This window comes from Erythrolamprus reginae, chromosome Z (genome assembly GCF_031021105.1).
Source record: "Erythrolamprus reginae isolate rEryReg1 chromosome Z, rEryReg1.hap1, whole genome shotgun sequence".
Taxonomy (NCBI): Eukaryota; Metazoa; Chordata; class Lepidosauria; order Squamata; family Dipsadidae; genus Erythrolamprus; species Erythrolamprus reginae.
Window position 1 is genome coordinate 125,998,061 of NC_091963.1, and position 22,165 is coordinate 126,020,225.

The 22,165-nt window shown below is 42.1% G+C and overlaps 2 protein-coding genes across 2 annotated transcripts in view; both read left to right on the plus strand.

Moving 5' to 3' along the window:
* Window positions 1-792: 792 nt before the first annotated feature.
* LOC139154094 (vomeronasal type-2 receptor 26-like) lies at window positions 793-5,831 on the plus strand. The gene is made up of 4 exons (XM_070728523.1): window positions 793-834; window positions 1,637-1,849; window positions 2,424-2,562; window positions 4,416-5,831. Exons 1-4 carry the CDS (start codon window positions 793-795, stop codon window positions 5,324-5,326), a joined length of 1,305 nt encoding a protein of 434 aa, XP_070584624.1. The 3' UTR covers window positions 5,327-5,831.
* Window positions 5,832-15,530: 9,699 nt separating this feature from the next.
* LOC139154095 (vomeronasal type-2 receptor 26-like) overlaps window positions 15,531-22,165 on the plus strand; it is a 33,661-nt gene continuing 27,026 nt past the window's right edge. The window contains exons 1-2 of the mRNA XM_070728525.1: window positions 15,531-15,694; window positions 18,802-19,548. Coding sequence (XP_070584626.1) covers window positions 15,531-15,694; window positions 18,802-19,548 — 911 coding nt within the window. The remainder of the gene's footprint in view (window positions 15,695-18,801; window positions 19,549-22,165) is intronic.

The following is a 22,165-nucleotide window of genomic DNA, read 5'->3' on the forward strand; positions in this document are numbered from 1 at the left end:
CTCTGATCCATCCAATGGTCTTTGTTCAAGTCTTAATAGTAATACATGCCCTTCAGATTTTAATTAGGATCTTTTCCAACAACTGCATACCATTCCCGAAAGTCATAGGACCAGGGGTGGGCTGCTGCTCATATGGGGGGGGGGGATGCAGTGGGGTAGTGAAAATGGAGCTCCTCGCCAGAGCACCCAATTTGCACTGAAAGTTGAAAGAAAATGCAGGGCATCCTGCATAAGCCACACCCACAGTGTGAGTATAAAATTGAAACATGATGACTCTTAATATTTGTTTTCCAGTTAAATATGAGAAGTCCATCCCTTCCATCTCCCTCAATCTTCTTGAAAAGATTCATTTCATTGGTCATCAGTTCTCTCCACCTTGAGTCTTTAGGATCCATAGCTTCTCTAGACATCTCCAAGCATCCTGCCTTCAAACCAGACTCCTTCTTCAGGGATGCCAACAGCAAATTAAGCTCCAGTCCATTCGGCTGTCCATCCATCTATCCACCCACCCACCCATCCACCCACCCACCCATCCATCCATTCACCCACCCACCCACCCATCCACCCAGCCATCCATCCATCCATCCATCCACCCATCCACCCATCCATCCTTCCATCCATCCATTAAGAAAAATTAAGAAAGATTAAAAATTATTGCAGTATTATTTTGAAGGCAATTTTTGTCCACTTAGTTATCACACCATCCACCCCTGAGGTTTCTAATCACATCACACAATTGTTTGTGAGTCCTTCACTGAAATCCAGATCTATCACCAGAGTTCCCATAATCTAATGTATTTTTCAGACTATAAGACGCACCAAGATTTCGAAGAGGTAAGTAAGAAAAAAAGTTATTGCCCTACTAGCCCCCAGGAGCACTCTGTAGACCTCCAAAACTCTCTCCACACCTGTTTTCACATGGGGTGGGGCTTTGGGAGGCCAAAAATGGCTGTATTCAGTTTATAAGATGCACCGATATTTCCACCCTCTTTTTGGGGGGAGAGGAAGTTCATCTTATACTCCAAAAATATGGTATTTAGGAAGTCTAATCATAGCTGAGAATGACTTTAGGGATGAGGAGAAGAGAGGCTGCCTAGGGAAGGATCGGATCAGAGGGGAGAATCCTGCAGCTGCATAATGGGAGAGAAAGAATCTCAGAAAGGATCCTGGCTAACTTTTCAGGCTGAGAAAAGAGTTGGTGGGAGATTTGCTTTTTCAGATTTGCAACATTGGGTTAATGTCACATTACCATCAAGTAGAATTAGCACATCTGGAGCTGTTTTCCATCAGGATGACCAGGGAGAAGATTAGCCTGACACCTTTCTTCTTGATAAACCCCCATGCTTTCTGGGAATCTACCTGTGGTTTCTAAAGAGTTTATGAATATTTTTTCCTTCTCTGTTCATTCTATTTCTCATCTGCCCTAGAATCTTCTCTATAATTGACCAATTGTGTCAATTATATTTTCTCTATATTTTATCAGTATATGAGTGACAAACTTTTTCATTCACTTTTGAACATAATGGCAGTTTTATTTAACCATATTTGGAGATTAGACAATTATAGAAGAAAGATTCAATATGGGATAAGAAACAATGTTTTCTATATTTCAAATACCTGGATGTTCCCATTCTAGTTTCATCCCTTTCTGGAGAAGAATGAATTTTGGAATATTTCACAATTGAAACTATACTTGGACAAAAATGGAGAGATAAAAGCAGATGTGAGCTTTGACAGCTACTTGGTTCTCCCCAAGGGGAATGTCAAGGAAGAGACTCTGGCGTATTTTATAAGACAGAGACTTTATATCAACCAAGTTGCTCTTTCACGGATAAAGTTGCTCAATAAGGTGGGATAAATTTTGCTGTCTTTTCTCTGTTTCCCAAAGCCTGAGGTCCCATTTCAAGTGGGGAAAGCCTAGAGTCTGCAGGGTGGTTGGCCTTCCATGCTAGTTGGTGTCATCTAATGGAGGTTCATCAACAGACAGGTCCTAAGTGGAGCAACTTTGCCATGTTTCATGGAAATCTTTCAAGATCTTACTGGTCAGAGGTTTCTTTCTTCATCACAGTTTTACTCTACATTAAAAAAACTGAATGAAATAAAAGTTTCCTAAACCTTTTACAGTAAACTTTATTCTCAGATTTAATATGAATATATCCTCATACTTATCTTTTTTTCTGCAATTGCATTCCATCAGACTTTATTAAATAGAAAAGTACTTTATTGTAATGTTAAATTCCAAAAGCAAAAGGGAGGAATTAAATGAAGAATCTGACAGTTGTTATACCTCCTGCATCTGTTTAGAAGAAGTCAGAGATGTCATGTTTACTTCAGTGAAGACCAGAGGCTAATTATCTCCTGCCATTTTTACCTACATTTTCTATAGATGGGGAGTCCTAACGTATTTCCTAACACATTCTCTTTTTTCTGCTCAGTCCCTGCCTGAGTCCCAATGTGTGGAAAGTTGTCATCCTGGATTTGTCAAGAGGGCTCGAGAAGGAGAGCCAGGTTGCTGCTACGACTGCGTTCCTTGTCCAGAGGGGACCTTCTCCACTCAGGAAGGTGGGTGACCATGAGGAAAATGGGAGGGTTGGTGGAACTGGATCCATCCAGAACATTTTCATGAAAGTGCAAGTTAAAAGGCAGATTGAAGCAAACCTGTTTTTTTTAACCTGCACAATTTCTTATCTAAAAGGAAGTAAAGACTAGCTGGCCAGTGTGAACATGTCTGTTTTGGCCATTTTTGGTCCATTTTCTGGCTGTTTCTGGCTGTTTTTCAAGACATTTTTGCTCCGAAAAACAGCATGAAAACTGTCTTTCTTTTGGCTGTTTTCTGGACCATTTCCCAGGCTGTTTTCAGGCTGTTTCTCAGTGCTCCACTGCCTGCACTGGAAATCAAAAGATCAGCTGGCAACGGCACAGATTCCCAGAGTGAGGGCTCTGCGTGCCACCTCTGACACCCGTACCGTAGTTTGCCATCATGGATCTATATCATTTCAGACAAGTGACTGTCCAATATCTTCTTTTAAAACCTCCAATATTGAAGGACACAAAACCTCTGGAGGCCAGCTGTTCCACTGGTTAATTGTTCTCACTGTTAGGAAGTTTTTCCTTAATTGCATATTGCTTCCAGATGTTACAGGATCCAGGATATTTAACTTTAAAAATGTTATGATTCATTATTAACCTCTAATAATGTAGGTTCCTATGAAGATTCTACACATTACATGGAAAATAATTAACATCCTAGGACTCCCCTCACCTTGATATACCTAGCTATTTTTAAAAATATCCTTTTTACCTCTTTAATTGAATTGTTTAGATATACGAAGGAGTGGAAGTGATGTCCTGGTGCCTGGAGGCTGTTGGGGTCTGGATGGGTGTCCACAGACTCAAACTCAACCCTGATAAGACAGAGTGGCTTTGGGTTTTGCCTCCCAAGGAAAATCCCATCTGTCCGTCCATCACCCGGGGGGGGGAAGTATTGACCTCCTCAGAGAGAGTTCACAATTTGGGCGTCCTCCTCGATCCACAGCTAACATTAGAAAACCATCTTTAAGCTGTGGCGAGGGGGGCATTTGTCCAGGTTTGCCTGGTGCACCAGTTGCTGCCCTATTTGGACCAGGAGTCACTGCTCACAGTCGCTGATGCCCTCATCACCTTGAAGTTTGACTACTGTAATGCTCTCTACATGGGGCTACCTTTGAAGAGTGTTCGGAAACTTCAGATCGTGCAAAATGCAGCTGCGAGAGCAATCATGGGCTTCCCTAGGTATGCCCATGTCACACCAACATTCCGCAGACTGCAATGGTTGCCGATCAGTTTCCGGTCACAATTCAAAGTGTTGGTTATGATCTATAAAGCCCTTCATGGCATCAGACCAGAATATCTCCGAGACTGCCTTCTGCCGCATGAATCCCAGCGACCAATTAGGTCCCACAGAGTTGGCCTTCTCTGGGTCCCGTCCACGAAACAATGTTGTCTGGCAGGACCCGGGGAAGAGCTTTATTTGTGGTGGCCCCGACCCTCTGGAACCAGCTCCCCCTGGAGATTAGAATTGTCCCCACCCTACTTGTCTTTCGTGAACTTCTTAAAACCAACCTCTGCCGCTAGGCATGGGGGAACTAAGATATCTCTCCCAGGCACATACAGTTTATGCATGGTATGTTTGTGTGTATGTTTTCTTTTTAATAAAGGGTTTTTAGTGACTTTTAATTATTAGATTTGTTACGTATTGTGTTATTACTGTTGTGAGCCACCCCGAGTCTACGGAGAGGGGTGGCATACAAATCTAATAAATAATAATAATACGTTGTGGAAAATGTTCCTGGAATTAGGTGTTGTCCAAAAACATTATTTCTTATAATTAAGAAAAACAAAATATTAAAGAAATATTGCCTTTTATTATTTTTTAGATACTAAAAATTGCATCAAGTGTCCAGATGATAAATATCCTAATGAGCGCAGAGTCCAATGTATCCCCAAAGTTTTAACCTTCCTGTCTTATGAAGACTTACTGGGCATCATTCTGGTCTCTTTTGCCCTACTGTTGTTCTTAATCACAGACTTTGTTTTAATCATCTTCATTAAATATCGAGAAACCCCCATTGTCAAAGCCAACAACCGGGACCTCTCCTACATTCTCCTGGTCTCCCTCCTGCTTTGCTTCTTGTCTTCTTCTCTCTTCATTGGTCAACCAAGGAAAGCCAGCTGCCTTCTCCGACAGACAGTTTTCAGCATCATCTTCTCAGTTGCCGTTTCTTCTCTCTTGGCCAAAACCATCACAGTGGTGCTGGCTTTTCTGGCCACAAAGCCAGGAAACCAAATGAAGAGATGGTTGGGGAAGAGTTTGGCCAACTCCATCATCCTTTCTTCTTCTGCTGTCCAAATTGTCATCTGCTCCATCTGGTTGGCAGTTTCTCCCCCCTTCCCTGAATCTGATCTCCACTCCCAGCATGGAGAGATCATCCTGCAATGCAACGAAGGGGCTGTTGTCATGTTCTACGTCACCCTCAGCTACATGGGCTTCCTGGCTGCCATCTGCTTCACGGTGGCTTTCCTGGCCAGGAATCTGCCTGGGGCCTTCAACGAAGCCAAGCTGATCACCTTCAGCATGCTGGTCTTCTGCAGTGTCTGGGTGACTTTTGTGCCCACCTACCTGAGCACCAAAGGGAAATACATGGTGGCTGTGCAGGTCTTCTCCATCCTGGCCTCCAGTGCTGGTCTGCTGGGCTGCATCTTCATCCCCAAGTGCTACATTATCCTTCTGAGGCCAGACCTGAACACAAAGGAGCATCTCACAGCCAGAACAAATGTAAAAACATGATATATTACACTATTGTGATATTGGAAAAAAATGTAAATGTTACTTTTATTTCATTTCCATTTAGATAGTATGCAGGAGTCAAATAGAACCATGTCTATATGTTTCAAAATGAGAAACTGTTGAACAATGGGAATTCTTGCAGCTCAATAAATCTGGCTAAAGAAATCTTTGAAAAATTCAGAGGAATTCAGCTGTTCAGCAACAGCTACTGAATGTGAACGCTTATAGATAATATTGTGGGCACTTCTTAGCAGCTCAAAGTGTTTGTGGGAGAGAATGAGCAGGAAAAGAGGTCAGGACGAAGCTGTTGGGACCAAGTACCAGCCTGGTTGCCTGATTCTCTCCGTGAGAATGCCAGAATGATGTCAAATGCCATGTTTGATCGGTTCTCAGCTTGGAAAGGAAATCTTCATCCCTCTTATAAAATTCTTTCTTTCTTTGGGATTTCAGTTTGGGATTATTATTTTTTGTTTCTGTACTTCGCACCAAAATTTTAAAAAATAAATTAACAAAATTAAAATTTGAAATGAAATTTCCACTGTGTTTTTTTTCTTTCAAGCAGAGAAATAAAATAGCAGTTTTCAGATCCTTTAATTTTCCACTCTGCAATTTCTGCCTTCTGTATTGGCTGTGATGGGTTGGAGAAGGATATTGAAGGGATCCTGTCTAAAGATATACCCAGGTCCAATGAGACCGGGCAGTCCTAGGGTGCTGGTGAAGAAGACCAGCTGGTGCAGGAAGATCTGCTGACTGACGAGCCCCAAACCAGCCACCAGAAAGAGAGCTATTGAGGAGCTGATGGTCGGACACATGGGGCACCAGGAGGCCAGATGTGTCCTTCTCATATAACTGTTCTATATTAATTATCCCTCTTCCCTTCAACTCTTCCATAACCCTATTTAGATTTGTTTTGGTATCTTTATTTATTACATATAGCAATGACAGTTTTCATTTATATAATCCTATTTTCCCCTGCCATTTTTTCCAAATTTCCATAGTCCCTTTCATTGGACCTATTCATTTATCTAAGTCTCTCCTATTCCACTTTATGTATGTATGTATGTATGTATGTATGTATGTATGTATGTATGTATGTATGTATTTAGTAATTAGATTTGTATGCCGCCCCTCTCCATAGACTTGGGGTGGCTCACAACAAGAACAAAAAAATTCATAACAAATCTAATAGTTTAAAAACATTTTAAAAAACCCGTTATTAAAACAGACATACACACAAACATACCATACATAAATTGTAAAGGCCAGGGGGAGATATCTCAGTTCCCCCATGACTGATGGCAAAGGTGGGTTTTAAGGAGTTTACGAAAGGCAAGGAGGGTGGAGGCAGTTCTAATCTCTGGGGGAAGCTGGTTCCAGAGAGTCGGGGCCGCCACAAAGAAGGCTCTTCCCCTGGGGCCCACCAAATGACATTGTTTAGTCGACCAGACCCGGAGAAGGCCAATTCTGTGGGACCTAATTGGTTGCTGGGATTCGTGCGGCAGAAGGCGGCCCCAGAGATATTCTGGTCCGATGCCATGAAGGGCTTTATAGGTCATAACCAACACTTTGAATTGTGATTGGAAATTGATCGGCAACCAATGCAGACTGTGGAGTGTTGGTGTAACATGGGCATAACATGGGCATTCTGCACGATCTGAAGTTTTCGAACACTTTTCAAAGGTAGCCCCATGTAAAGAGCATTACAGTAGTTGAATCTCGAGGTGATGAGGGCATGAGTGACTGTGAGCAATGAGTCCTGGTCCGATAGGGCCGCAACTGGTGCACCATGCGAACCTGGGCAAACGTCCCCCTCGCCACAGCTGAAAGATGGTTCTGTAATTTGAGCTGTGGATCGAGGAGGATGCCCATGTTGCGGACCCTCTCTGAGGGGGGTCAATAATTCCCCCCCCCCAGGGTTATGGATGGACAGATGGAGTTGTCCTTGGGAGGCAAAACCCACAGCCACTCCATCTTATCCGGGTTGAGTTTGAGTCTGTTGACACCCATCCAGACCCCAACAGCCTCCAGCCACCAGCACATCACTTCCACTGCTTCATTGACTAGACATGGGGGGGAGATGTACAACTTGATATCATCTGTGTACTGATGATACATTACCCCATGCCTCTGGATGATCTCACCCAGCAGTTTCATGTCGATATTGAATAGCAGGGGGGAGAGGACCGACCCCCTAATGTAAGCTGTGGATCGAGGAGGACGCCCCCATGTTTTGGAAGCCCTCCTTTGCAGACAAAATATCAATAATCCAGTTAGTTTCTCTTTTCCAAGGCCAGTGCTGAGATAACAAATTCTCTTAGTAAATGAAAGTTCTCATAACAATAAAGTATTGACCAGAAGGTGGCTCCACCAGTTTGTTCTCAAACAACACATAAAAATCATTTAAAACTAAAAAAAAATTCAATTTAATTATTTAAACTCTTAAAGTTCTTTTTTTTTCTTTAAATCCAATTTCAAAGCCTCAAAGCATCCAATTTTTATCCAAATGGGTTTTAGAATCACTTCCTTATTCTCCTTAAATTTGCAAGTTAGAAAGTTCTGGTTTCAATTTAGCTGCTTACACCAATTAGTCAGAAAGTTCTTTTATCACAACACAGTTCTTTAACAAAATCTCTCCTCCAGCCAAAATGCAAGTCTCAACCAACAATTCTGTTTCTCTTCCTCCAGCACAAAGTTTACTTTCCTTTTCCATTCTGGGTGACATCCATTAATCGCTTCAATTTTCCTGTTCGTAGTCACCAAGGCTAAAGGCAGCAAGCTGCTTCCACTCCGCTACTGGTGGAGGCTCTTGGACAATGCCTGTGAAGTGTGCTAAAACCCCAAAACAGGCACCAGACCAGGTCCCCTTCTTCCTCTCCCCTTCAGGGAGGTTCTGGACAAAGAGGGAAAAGATAAAAATATTAAAATCTATTTGGTTTGAACTAAGCTTAACACAATTAAGAGTGGAAGGAACTAAAAAAGCTGTTACTAAGTGAGAGTCTTGGTGGGACATCATAAAAACAACGAATCTCTCCAACCTTACCAGACTTGGATTGGGGAGAAGACCAGTCAATCAGTCTGCCTCCGCCATTCCAAGCCCCTCCACTCAGAGATCTCTCGATGATATGCTCCCCAGAAAAAGATCAAACTCTTTTAAAGACCTACAGATCATGATGTTACAAGTGCAAGAAATGATGTCCAAAAATCATGACGACATTAAAAAAGAACTAGGAGAAGTTAAAAGCGATACAAGCGAGCTAAAAGAAAGAATTCAAAACATGGAAAAAACACAAAATTTTCCAACAACAAATATTAAAACACGAGCAAAAAATTCAAGAGTTAGAGGACAGAATAGTTCAGAATCACAGAAATCTAGAAGAAATGAACAAGAGTCTAATGCAGGCAAATAAAGAGCTGGAACTGTCAGTGATCTAGTTAGAAGCTGGAAAAGCAAGCCACTTTCTCCACTTTCAAAATCTTAAAGAAGAAAGAAACGAGGACTTGCCCAACACTATGGCTGATATCCTTTCTAAAGCATTAGGTACAGAGAAAGAGGTTATGCTAAACGAGCTCGACGAGGTATAGTGCATTAACACTAATTATGCGAGATGCCACAATTTGCCCAAGGAGGTCCATGTCAAACTTATCAAAAAATCTGTACGAGAAGAACTACTCCATAGAGCTAGGGAAGATCCCATGAAACATAAAGGTAATTTTGAAACAGGTACCTAAAAAAATAAGAGATCTGCGCAAGCCATACTCCTTCTTGACCTCTAAACTTACCAGACACAATATCAATTTTAGATGGTTAGTTCCAGAGGGTGTCTAGGTAACATGGCAAGAGAAAAGAATAAAAATAGATACCATAGCAAAAACAGAAGATTTCTTCGAGCAAAACTTTAATAAAGAACCCCCTCCAGGAAAAAAAAGTCCAGACAATACTAGGGACGAAACAAGACAGATAGATATAATAGATGATCAACGGAAGTGACAATAAGAGATAGGGGACAAGATAAGAGAAGCAGAGCCTAAAGAACCAAGAAGTACTAGAGCAACTAGGCCTAAATACAAGTAAACCTCCCCGTAGATACCATCTACGGAATGGAAATATATTCGGTAAATGTTAACGGATTAAATGTCCCCCCAAAAAGAAACAAATTTCTTAATAAATTAACTAAAAACAATTTAGATATCATTGCGCTTCAAGAGTTTCACATCAAAGAAAAATTTAAACACCTTCTAAATAAAGAAAAGCTAGGCAACCTATTTGCTTCACTTGCAGATGAAAAAAAAGAGGAGTAATTTTTTATATAAATATGAATATTAAGGCAAGTCTTAAATATAAAGACACAGAGGGAAGGATATTAAAACTAAAAGGCACCTGGAGAGAAAGGAATCTCCAAACTAAAAAATTTACTTATTGTTCAAACAGTCAAAAATCTTGGTCAAGGTTAGATATGATGGACGCCTGATGGACCCTGAGGGTTTACAGAGGGTACTTGGGGTTTTACCAGATTCACTCATCCACAGCTCGGCAGAGTCTCTTGCTGAGGCCTGGAACAAGGCTGAAGCAGAGGCTCTCGACCAAATTGTGCCTTTGTGACCTCTCTGTGGCACTAAACCCCATAGAGCTCCATGGTTCAACGAGGAGCTCCGGGAGTTGAAACACCAGAAGAGACGTCTAGAGCAGCGTTTCCCAACCGGTGTGCCGTGGCACACTAGTGTGCCGCGAGACACAGGCAGGTGTGCCGCCAAGCTCCCCGCCCAATCTGCCCCCTCTCCTCCGCCGCCGCCCCCTGCCTTGGGGCGCGACTTCTCTCGCGGCGGCTGCGGCTGCAGCTGCAGCTGCAGCTTCAGCTCCTCGGGACGAAAGCGTTCCCAACCCTCTCTCGCAGCCCCCTGGCTAGGAGCGCTTTCGCTGCGAGAGAGGGCTTTCTCCATCCGTTTCGGGAATGCACGCCCCGCCCCTCTCTCGCGCGCGCCGCTCCCCTTTTCTCTCAGCCCTCCCTGGCTTCGCTTCTCAATCCCTCCCTCCTTCCATCTTTCCTTCCCCTCAGCCGTTCTGTCTGGGGGTCTCCTGCTCTTCCCTTCCCCGCTTCCCAGGCTTTGCCTTTGCCACCCCCACCCTTTTTTGGTTGACAAGGAGTCCTTTGCCGCATCCCACAGTTCGCACTCGGCTCGAGGCCGCTTTCCCTGGCTGCGCTCAGAATCGACAGGGCGCTGCTCTTTCTCTCTCTCACTCTCTCCCATGAGGCGGGGGAAGGAAAAAAAAGCAAAAAAAACCTTCTTGCAGCATGCCCGCGCTCGTCCCTTCAGCAGTGAGGGAGGAAAGTCAGAGGGCGAGGGAGCGAGCGAGCGCTCTTGTCCTCGGTGCCCTCTGCAGCCTACCTTCCTTCTTCTTTGCCCCCGCTGAGGGACGGAGAGAAAAATAGAAAGGAAAGAGGGAGGGAGAGATAGAAAGAAAAGAGATAGAAAGGAAAGAGGGAGGGAGGAAAGAGGGAGGGAGAGATAGAAAGGAAAGAGGGAGGGAGAGATAGAAAGGAAAGAGGGAGGGAGACAGAGAGAGAGAGAAAGAGAGACATAGGAAGAGAGAGAGAAAAAAAGAAAGAAAGAGATAGCAAGAGAGAGAGAAAAAGATAGCAAGAGAGAGAGAGAGACAAAGAGATAGCAAGAGAGACAGAGAGAGAGAGAGAGAGAGAAAGAGAAATAGCAAGAGAGACAGAAAGAGAGCGGAAGAGAGCGAATGAAAGAGATAGCAAGAGAGGCAGAGAGAGAAAGGGAGAGAGAAAGACATAGAGGGAGGGAAGGAGGGAGAGAGAAAGAGAGCAAAAAAGAGAGGAAGAAAGAAAGAGGGATGGAGAGAGAGAAAGAAGGGAAGGAAGGAAGAGAGAGAAAGAGAGAGGGAGAAATAGAGTGAAATTGAGGAAGAGATTTTTTTTTGTCCAAACTTTTCTTTAGCCCCCCCGCACCCTCTCCGGCCCCCCGTTCAGTGTTCCCCAGGATTTTGAAAATATGAATAATGTGCCGCGGCTCAAAAAAGATTGGGAAACACTGGTCTAGAGAAGCAATGGAGGAAGAGTAAGTCAGAATCCGACCAAACACTTGTAAGAGATTTTATTAAGACCTACAAAGTGGCGCTCAAGGCGGCAAGATGCGCGTACCATGCTGCCTTGATTGCATCAGCGGAATCCCGCCAGTTTAGAGTGACCCGATCCCTTCTAAATCAGGGGGGAGTTGGGGAGCCCTTACAGGGTAGTGCCGAGGAATTTAACTCATTTTTCGCTGATAAAGTCACTCGGATCCGGGCTGATCTCGACTCCAATTGCATAGCAGTATTGGCTGACAATGAGTCAGTCGAGGTGACTGGGGCTAAATGTCTTTGTCCATCAGTCTGGGAGGAGTTTGACTTGGTGACACCTGATGAAGTGGACAAGGCCATTGGAGCTGTGGGTTCCGCCATCTGTCTACTGGATCTGTGTCCCTCTTGGTTGGTTTGGTCAGCCAAGGGGTGACACAAAGCTGGGCCCAGGAGATTGTCAACGCCTCCTTGGGGAGGGGGTCCTTTCCAGCCCTTTATTAGGAGGCACTTGTGTGTCCCCTCCTCAAGAAGCCTTCCCTGGACCCAGCCGTGTTTAATAACTACTGTCAAGTCTCCAACCTTCCCTTTATGGGGAAGGTTGTTGAGAAGGTGGTGGCATGCCAACTTCAGCGGTCCTTGGAAGAAGCTGATTATCTAGGTCCTCAACAGTCTGGATTCAGGCCGGCTACATTACGGAAACTGCTTTGGTCGCATTGATGGATGACCTCTGGCGGGCCCAGGACAGGGGCTTGTCCTCTGTCCTGGTGCTTCTTGACCTCTCAGTGGCTTTTGATACCATCGACCATGGTATCCTTCTGCGCCGGCTGGAGGGGTTGGGAGTGGGAGGCACTGTCCTTCAGTGGTTCTCCTCCTACCTCTCCGGTCGGTCGTATTCGGTGTTAGTGGGGGATCAGAAGTCGACCTCTAGGTCTCTCCCTTGTGGGGTGCCTCAGGGGTCGGTCCTCTCCCCCCTGCTATTTAATATCTACATGAAACCGCTGGGTGAGATCATCCAAGTGCATGGGGTGAGGTATCATCAATATGCCGATGATACCCAGCTATACACCTCCACCCCATATCCAGTCAACGAAGCAGTGGAAGTGATGTGCCGGTGCCTGGAGGCTGTTGGGGCCTTGATGGGTGTCAACAAACTCAAACTCAATCCAGACAAGACGGAATGGTGGGAATACTTGCAAATTCAGTCTAGAATAGCTAAGGATAAAAATTCAACTGGTATTGAGATAGACAAACCCCTTGACAAAGTTCTATTAGGGACACAAGGCAAATTAATCAAAAAATTATATTGCTGTTTTCAAAACAACAAAACTGATCTTTTGGAAATAAAAACAAACATGAATAACTGGAATTTAAATTTTAAATCTGAGATAAAAAAAGGAAGAATACCAATTGCTATGGAGTAGGAATTACAGATTAACTATAACAACAACATACAAAGAAAATTTAATAAAAATGTTTTATAGATGACATATTACGCCAGCTAAATTAGCTAAAATCAATAAAAAATTATCACCTCTTCGCTGGAATGTCAAAAAGAGTACGGATCGTACTATCATGCATGGTGGCAGTGCGGGAAAGCGCAGATCTATTGGAAAAAAATTGGGTCGTGGATCGATGAAATTGTAGAGATAACCATAGAAAAAAGTCCAGAACGTTTCCTATTAGGGATTATACACCAACAACTTAACCAACACCATATTTATCTGATTATTTATATCACTACTGCAGCAAGACTAGCTTTTGCTCAAACGTGGAGAAAAGTAGAAATCCCCCAAAATGAATTGGTATTAGAAAAAATAACTCAATGTGCAGAAATGTCTAAACTGACCCTAAAAATTAAAGGTAAAGAAGACTCACAATGTTATGATTGTTGGAATTTACTCTGCCAATATATATGTAGATTGTTCTGAGTTCGGGTTTTGCCCTGTGTAATATTTTGCATGTCTATGCGACGTTTCGGTGAAATCACATTCACCATCATCAGGCTGAAGTTCCAAGCTTCGTGCTGTTGTAAAATGGAATGTTTGCAACTGTCATTTCCTCCTAGTATATAGTGTGGGGGTGGAGATTTGGTTTGAATGTAGCAAATAGATTGGGTGATTATGTTTTAGTGGTCTGATTGGTTGGTGTAATCATAATTATTAGAAGGATTGACATGGTGATTTTTATGAAGTGTTTTTTTGTTTAAGGCTGGTTTCCAAATTTCAAAATTCCAAAATCATAATTATTAGAAGGATTGACATGGTGATTTTTATGAAGTGTTTTTTTTGTTTAAGGCTGGTTTCCAAATTTCTGGTAGGCAGGACGTGTCATCTCTTTTATTTATGCAAAGGGGGCTCCTCTCATTTCTATGGCTTCCAGAGCAATTCTTCTATATAAATTTTCTGTTTTGTGAAGTAATTTAGTTTTTCCAAAGTCAATTTCGTGCCCTGTTTTTTTAATGTGCTGGAGAAGGGAGGAAGTCTTTTCTTCTTTTTTAACTGCATTCACATGTTCTGCAATGCATTGGCTCACTCTTCGGTTGGTTTGTCCAATGTATGTGGCTGCACATGTTTTGCAAGGGATTTCATAGATTCCTTGGTATTCCAATTGGATTTTATCTTTGGGGCTCCTTAGGATATTAGATATTTTTTGGTTAGTGCAAAATGAAGTTTTGATGTTATGTTTGTGCAGAATTTTACTAATTTTGTCTGTGGTGCCCTTGATGTAAGGGAGGATGGTGGTACCATTGTCCTGTTCTTGATCTTGTTTTTTGGGGAGTGTCTCTTTTTTTATTAGGTTTGTGATTGTTTTCCCTTCAAATCCATTAGAAATTAATACATCTTTGAGTTTGTTCAATTCAGTTTTTAAGTGCTCATGGTCAGCTAAGCGTTTGGTTCTGGTGATGAGAGTTTTGGCCACTGAGGTGATTTGTGCGGGGTGGTGGTGTGAGTGTGCATTTAGATAACGGTTGGTATGGGTTTTCTTTTGGTAGATAGTGTGTCCTAGGCTGCCATTGACTCCAGGCCATCACTAAGATAAAGGAGGCTATGCTAGGTGACCTCCTCTTTGCTGATGACTGTGCCCTGGATGCTGGATCAGAGCAGGAAATTCAAGCCAGTGTGGATAATTTTGCAGCAGCATGCAACAACTTTAGTCTCCTTATCAACATAAAGAAGACCAAAGTGATGCACCAGTCAGCTCCAAAAGCCAAATATCAAGAGCCCACCATCACACCTCCATCAAAAGCTACAATCAGTGGACCAATTTACACATCTTCTCTCCTGTGCAGCGACAATTGATATTAAGGTCAACTGCAGAATTGGCAAAGCAAGTTCTACATTTGGCAGATTAATGACCAATCTGTGGAACCGATATGGAATAAGTCTTGCTACAAAGCTGAAAGTGTACTGAACAGTAGTGCTAACTACCCTGTTGTATGCCAGTGAGACCTGGGCTGTATACAGAAGACATGCTAGGCAATTGAACCACTTCCACAGGACCTGCCTCCGTAGAAGTCTGAGGATCTGGTGGCAGGATAAGATCCTCTTTGAACATGATGGACAAACATCATCATCACACCAGGGCCTTCTACATAGCTAAATGATTGAACTTTTCCAGAGGCCTTGGGAGGTATGAAGGTGGAGCTTTATAAACTTCTGAAGTTTATGTTTAATTGTGTGGGTTATGTGGCTTTTATGGCACCAGTGTTATTAGCTTTTTAAAATTGTATTTGTTGTTTTGAATTTGAACACTACTATTCCTCAATGTAAAAACCACTCTGCTATACACACCCTTACAATGGCACAATCACACCAACAACTTGTTTAGTTTCACATGAATTAAGAATCTTTAGGATAGCTGAAGAAGTATGTCCTCAGGATATTCCAAAAATATGATGGGTCACAGAATTTCGAACCAAACAAAGCAGATACTCTTCTGGGTCAGCCCCATGTAGAATGAATTATAGTAATCCAAACAAGAGTTGGTTAGGATGTGAGTGACTATCAGAAAGAAAGGAAGGAACATAATGGGTGCATAACTCACATTTATTCAGAGACTTTTCTGGGCATAAATTACCTTTTCATCAAACAGAAAATACAAGTCAAAGAATTCTCCCTATTACGCATCATGTCTGTCTGTGCAATGCAACCCTATGCAGAACCAATAATTTTCCAAGAACTAAAAATCTCTGAACTGAAAACAATTATCTTGGTAAATTACCAAGATGGCGACGAAGACAGACGCCTAGCTAGATCGTGCAAGAAAGATAAAAGGGCCAAGATTACTAACAAGTAATAATACCAAGACCCAGGGACCTGGATCAACAGAAATTAATCCTCAACCGGATCATAAGGACAATCCGAGGACCACAAGGTAGCTGAAGCCAGCGAGCAAAGCAGGGAAAAAACCAAAATCCCAACACCCAAACCACCAGCAGCTCAGACAAACAGAGACAAAGTCAACACCCCGTACAAGAAACAATTGAGCTCCAAACTCCACGTGAAAATTAAAGACAACCCACTACCGGTAACCCCCAATCCAAAAAACCATGCGATAAGGAACCTCTGTGAGTACACTCTGAATTTCATTAAATCCGAAGAGATACCTCCTTTTTTAAATCCACCCACCCTCCTACTAACCTGCCAAGCTCAGGACCTCCACCCCTCACTCCCACTAGCAGATGCTCCCGACACCAACCTTGCCCTCCTGGGACGGAGAGCCGAGTCCACCATCTTGGGCTCAGTGGAGCCTCCAGCAGCGCGCCCGGTGCCCGAGTGACGTAGGGGCTTCTCGGCGCCTGACTGACACAGGGACTGATGCAGTGGCTTCCTCCAGGGTCCTGACCACAGCGGAGGACACCCAGAGCCGTCCTTTAGACCCTGCTCAGGCCGAAGTCCTCTTTGAACCCCCAGCAGTAATCTTGACGCCCAGCTGACAGGGGAACTCTGTAAAACCCCAGACAACGGTGCAGGATGCCCAAACCCTCTCTGTGACCAGCATCACACCCGGCATCGCACCTGACATACAGCTGACGCAGGAGGTTCCCCAGAGCCCCTGACGTCAGTGGAAGAAGCCCAAGTCTGCTCCACGACCCGGCTTTTATACCCGGCTCCCAGCTGACGCGGGAGGTTCCCCAGAGCCCCCTGACTTAAATCCTATGGCATCTCAGGACTCCTCCACAACTGGATTACTGCATTCCTGTCAAACAGGCAACAAGTTGTCAAAATTGGAAGCGCCATTTCCACCCCTGCCCCTGTCAAAAGCGGCGTTCCCCAGGGCAGCGTACTAGGTTCTACTCTCTTCATTCTGTACATCAATGACCTCTGCGACCATATCACAAGCAACTGTGTTCTTTTTGCAGATGACGTAAAACTTTTCAACACCACTGACAACACACTTACTCTCCAAAAAGACCTTGATTTTGTCTCAGATTGGTCTAGCACCTGGTAACTTCAAATATCAACCAACAAATGCTCTACCCTCCACATCGGCAAAAAGAATCCAAACCTCATATATGAACTGAATAAACAAATTCTCACAGCCAACCCACACTCAATAAAAGACCTTGGAATACTAATATCAAATTACCTAAATGCTAAAGCCCACTGCAATAATATCGCCAAGAAGGCTTCTAAAGTTGTTAACCTGATCCTATGTAGCTTCTGCTCCAGCAATCTCACACTACTCACAAGAGCCTAGAAAACCTTTGCCAGACCCATCCTTGAATACAGCTCATTTGTCTGGAACCCATACCACATCTCGGACATCAACACCCTTGAAAATGTCCAAAGATATTTCACCAGAAGAGCCCTTCACTCCTCCACTCGAAACAGAATACCCTACAAAAATAGACTAACAATCCTGGGTCTAGAAAGCTTAGAACTACGGCGCCTAAAACACAATTTAAGTATTGCTCACCAGGTCATATGCTGCAATGTCCTACCGGTCAATGACTACTTCAGCTTCTACCGCAACAACAGAAGAGCACGCAACAGATTCAAACTTAATACTAACCCCCCAAACTTGACTGTAAAAAATATGACTTTAACAATCGAGTCTTCGAAGCGTGGAACTCATTCACCTTGCTCCCTGGTCTCTATCTTGGCTTACAAGCTTCAGATGGCTCCAAGCCTTGGTTGATAGCTCGGCTGGTGGCAGGGTAAGCTGGGTTCTGCAGGGGGTTCGGGCTAATGGCAAGAAGTTTGATGGTGCTAGGGTGCTGGAGGTCCTGGGGTGCACTGAATAGATTGAGGCTTTGTGGTGTTCAATGGGCAGTAGGGATCAATCACTTATGGTTTGATGTCTTGCCTTTGTCTTGCCTTGTTTCTTCGTGGAACCTTCTCTTCTCTTCTCTTTTTGACAGGTTAAGGTCCTGTTCCAAATTAGGAAGTTGAGGTCCTCTAGTGCTTGGAGGTTCAGTTGGTCAGACTGGGGAGGAATAAACTCTGACACAAGGCCGATGAGGCTCTGATTCATGACTGTGGACATCTGAGGACTTTTCATCCATAATCTTGGATTACGCAGCATTTTTCAATTCAAGATTGATGTACAAATGTGGGTGGTGGTGTGTCATCTATTAGTTAAAGAGCATGTAGCAACAGTGGTTGGGGAGAGAGTGATATATCTTGATACCTTTGTGAAGTTTGGCTTTGAAATGAAATAACATCAGTTACTCCTATTACTCTATTAGTAATAGTAAGTAACCATCAAGACATAAAATTAATAATGAATTGGATTATAAGAATGATAAAATGAACAAACAAAAGAAAAGAATACTACCGAAAGCTTTTTTCGAATTAATTAAAGAACTAAAATTGAAAGATAGCTGGAGAGACAGAAACCCCAACCTTAAAAAATTTACCTTCTACTCTGATAGGCACCAATCTTGGTCAAGATTGGACATGGTCTGGGCAACAACAGAAATCAATACTAAAATTCATTCGATAGAGATAGATCCTAATTACATCTCAGACCACAGTGCGCTCAAAGTAACTTGGAAAGGAACTAAACAGTGTTGTAGATGGTCTCTTCAAAAATCTATTCTAAACCAGGAAGATTTTAAGCAAAAATTCAAAACTGAAATGAACTTTTTCTTTCAAGAAAATCTTAAGGACCACAATAGTCTTCAAAATGTTTGGGACACAGCCAAAGCCATTATCAGAGGGATAGCCATTTCATATATGGCCAAAGAATTTAAACTAAAAAAACAGAAATCGGCTAAATTAGAAGAAGACTATAGGGCCTTAGAAGAAGAATTACAGAAATTCCCCCCCAAAAAAGAAATTAAACAAAACATGCTACAAATAAAGCATCAACTAAATTTAATAGACCAACAAAATTTGGCACAACAAATAAAAAGAACTAACCAATATAATTTTGAAAATGCCAATAAACCTAGCAAATGGTTAGCCAATAAACTCAGAAAACAAAAAGAAAAGAAACTTATAAACTGTCTTAAAAACAAAAACGGGGAACTATGTCATGATCTGGAAAGAAAAAAAAAGATTGCTGGCGATTTTTATAGTAAACTTTATGAGTATACCGATACCACACAAAACAATACTCTTGATCTAAAAACTCAAGAAATTCTAGAGCAGGCCAAGCTACCCAAAGTACCACAAGAAATGGTGGATACAATTAATAAACCGATCACCCCTACAGAACTAAAAGAAGCAATAAAAAGTCAAAAAAACAATAAAGCCCCGGGTCCGGATGGGCTCCCCATAGAACTTTATAAAGATCTTCCCAAAGAAATGGAAAAGGCCATGTTAGAAACGTTAAATGAGGCTATAGACAGAGGTAAAATCCCAACTTCATGGACAGAAGCAAACTTAGCGTTAATTCCAAAAAAAGATACAGATCATACAGATATAACTAATTACTGCCCGATTTCTCTCTTAAACGCCGATTATAAAATCTTTACCTCCATCTTAGCAAGTAGAATCAAAGGATTTCTAAATTATTTTATACATTCGGATCAAAATGGCTTTCTTCCCGGGAGACAGCTAAAGAACAATATTAGAATTGTGTTAGACACGCTGGAGTATTATGAAACCCATAATGAAAAACAAGTGGCGTTAATATTTCTTGATGCCCAGAAGGCTTTCGACAATGTGTCTTGGAAATTCATGATCAAACAGCTCGAGTATATGGAATTTGGCCCAAAATTTATAAAAGCAATAGAAACATAGAAACATAGAAACATAGAAGTCTGACGGCAGAAAAAGACCTCATGATCCATCTAGTCTGCCCTTATACTATTTTCTGTATTTTATCTTAGGATGGATATATGTTTATCCCAGGCATGTTTAAATTCAGTTACTGTGGATTTATCTACCACATCTGCTGGAAGTTTGTTCCAAGGATCTACTACTCTTTCAGTAAAATAATATTTTCTCATGTTGCTTTTGATCTTTCCCCCAACTAACTTCAGATTGTGTCCCCTTGTTCTTGTGTTCACTTTCCTATTAAAAACACTTCCCTCCTGGACCTTATTTAACCCTTTAATATATTTAAATGTTTCGATCATGTCCCCCCTTTTCCTTCTGTCCTCCAGACTATACAGATTGAGTTCATTAAGTCTTTCCTGATACATTTTATGCTTAAGACCTTCCACCATTCTTGTAGCCCGTCTTTGGACCCGTTCAATTTTGTCAATATCTTTTTGTAGGTGAGGTCTCCAGAACTGAACACAGTATTCCAAATGTGGTCTCACCAGCATTATATATAGTGGGATCATAATCTCCCTCTTCCTGCTTGTTATACCTCTAGCTATGCATCCAAGCATCCTACTTGCTTTCCCTACCGCCTGACTGCACTGTTCACCCATTTTGAGACTGTCAGAAATCACTACCCCTAAATCCTTTTCTTTTGAAGTATTTGCCAACACTGAACTGCCAATACAATACTCAGATTGAGGATTCCTTTTCCCCAAGTGCATTATTTTACATTTGGAAACATTAAACTGCAGTTTCCATTGCTTAGACCATTTATCTAGTAAAGCTAAATTATTTACCATATTACAGACGCCTCCAGGAATATCAACCCTATTGCACACTTTAGAGTCATCGGCAAATAGGCAAACCTTCCCTACCAAACCTTCCCCTATGTCACTCACAAATATATTAAAAAGAATAGGACCCAGAACAGATCCTTGTGGCACACCGCTTGTATCCTGACTCTGCTCGGAATACTCGCCATTAACAATAACTCTCTGATGTCTACGCTTCAGCCAGCTGCAAATCCATTGAACTATCCAGGGATTAAGTCCAATCTTCACTAATTTATCTATCAGCTCTTTATGTGGAACCGTATCAAAGGCTTTGCTGAAGTCCAGGTAGGCAATATCCACGGCACCACCTTCATCCAACACCTTTGTGACATAGTCAAAGAAATCAATGAGATTAGTCTGACATGATTTGCCTTCAGTAAAGCCATGCTGATTTGGGTCTAATAAGTTATTGTTTTTTAGGTGCTGATTTATCCTCTTTTTGAGTAGAGTCTCCATCATTTTAACTACAACTGATGTCAAGCTAACTGGCCTGTAGTTACCAGCTTCTTCTCTACTGCCCTTCTTGTGAATAGGCACAACACTGGCCATTCTCCAATCCTCAGGAACTTCTCCTGTTAACAAGGATTGGTTAAACAAATCAGTCAGGGGGGTAGCAATGACAGATCTGAGTTCTTTAAGAACTCTGGGGTGGATGCCATCTGGACCCATTGCCTTATTTATCTTTAATCGTTCAAGTTCTTCTAATAGCTAATAAAAGCTATTTACTCTGTCCAATCAGCTTATATTATCCTTAATGGAGATACATCGACAAAAATCTCTCTTTATAAAGGTACAAGACAAGGGTGTCCACTGTCCCCTTTATTGTTTATCTTAACCCTTGAAGTATTAACTAGAATTATTAGAGATAAGGAAGATATAAGGGGATTAAAATGTAAGAAAGAAACCTATAAGCTTCAAGCCTTCACGGACGACCTGGTATTTATCTTAGAAGACCCTTTAGATTCACGTCCCAAATTACTAGAAGTTCTGGAAGATTACGGTACAGTGGCAGGCCTCAAAATAAATAAAACTAAAACGCAAATTCTAACCAAAAATATGCGACAATCACAGAAAGATATCTTAACAGCTAAACTGGATATTCAAATAGTTACAAAAATTAAATACCTCGGCATTAATTTGACAAATAGAGCGTCCAGCTTAAAATCAAACAATTATGATATCTTAATAGACAAAATACAAGCTGACTTGTTAAAATGGAGAAATTTACAACTTTCCTTACTTGGGAGGATTGCAGCCATAAAGTTAAATACTCTGCCCAAAATTTTGTTTCTATTTCAAACAATCCCTATACAATTAAAACAGGAATTTTTCAATAATTTGACCAAAATAACTAACAAATTCATCTGGCAAAATAAACGTCCCCGAATTCGATTAAAATATTTACAAGGAAAGAAAGAAGAAGGAGGACTGGCTCTCCCAATTTGGAAGGATTACTATATTGCTGCATCTCTATCATGGACGAGAGACTGGATGAGCCTAACAAACACTAGACTTCTTAACTTAGAAGGCCATGACCTCCACTTAGGGTGGCATTACTATCTCTGGGATGAAAAGCTGACAACCCATAAATACTTCTCCAATCACATGATTAGGAAATCGCTTATTTACACTTGGAAAAAAATTAAACCTAAACTTTATAAAGGAATTCCTACCTGGTATGCCCCTTTAGAAGCCTATGTTCATCCTAATT

Bases quoted from the DNA above. Each gene is read 5' to 3' on its own strand.
- LOC139154094 (XM_070728523.1), top strand. From the start codon at position 793: ATGTATTTTTCAGACTATAAGACGCACCAAGATTTCGAAGAG. The intron at 835-1,636 runs GTAAGTAAGAAA...TTCCCATTCTAG, and splicing joins CGCACCAAGATTTCGAAGAG to TTTCATCCCTTTCTGGAGAA. The intron at 1,850-2,423 runs GTGGGATAAATT...ACACATTCTCTT, and splicing joins GGATAAAGTTGCTCAATAAG to TTTTCTGCTCAGTCCCTGCC.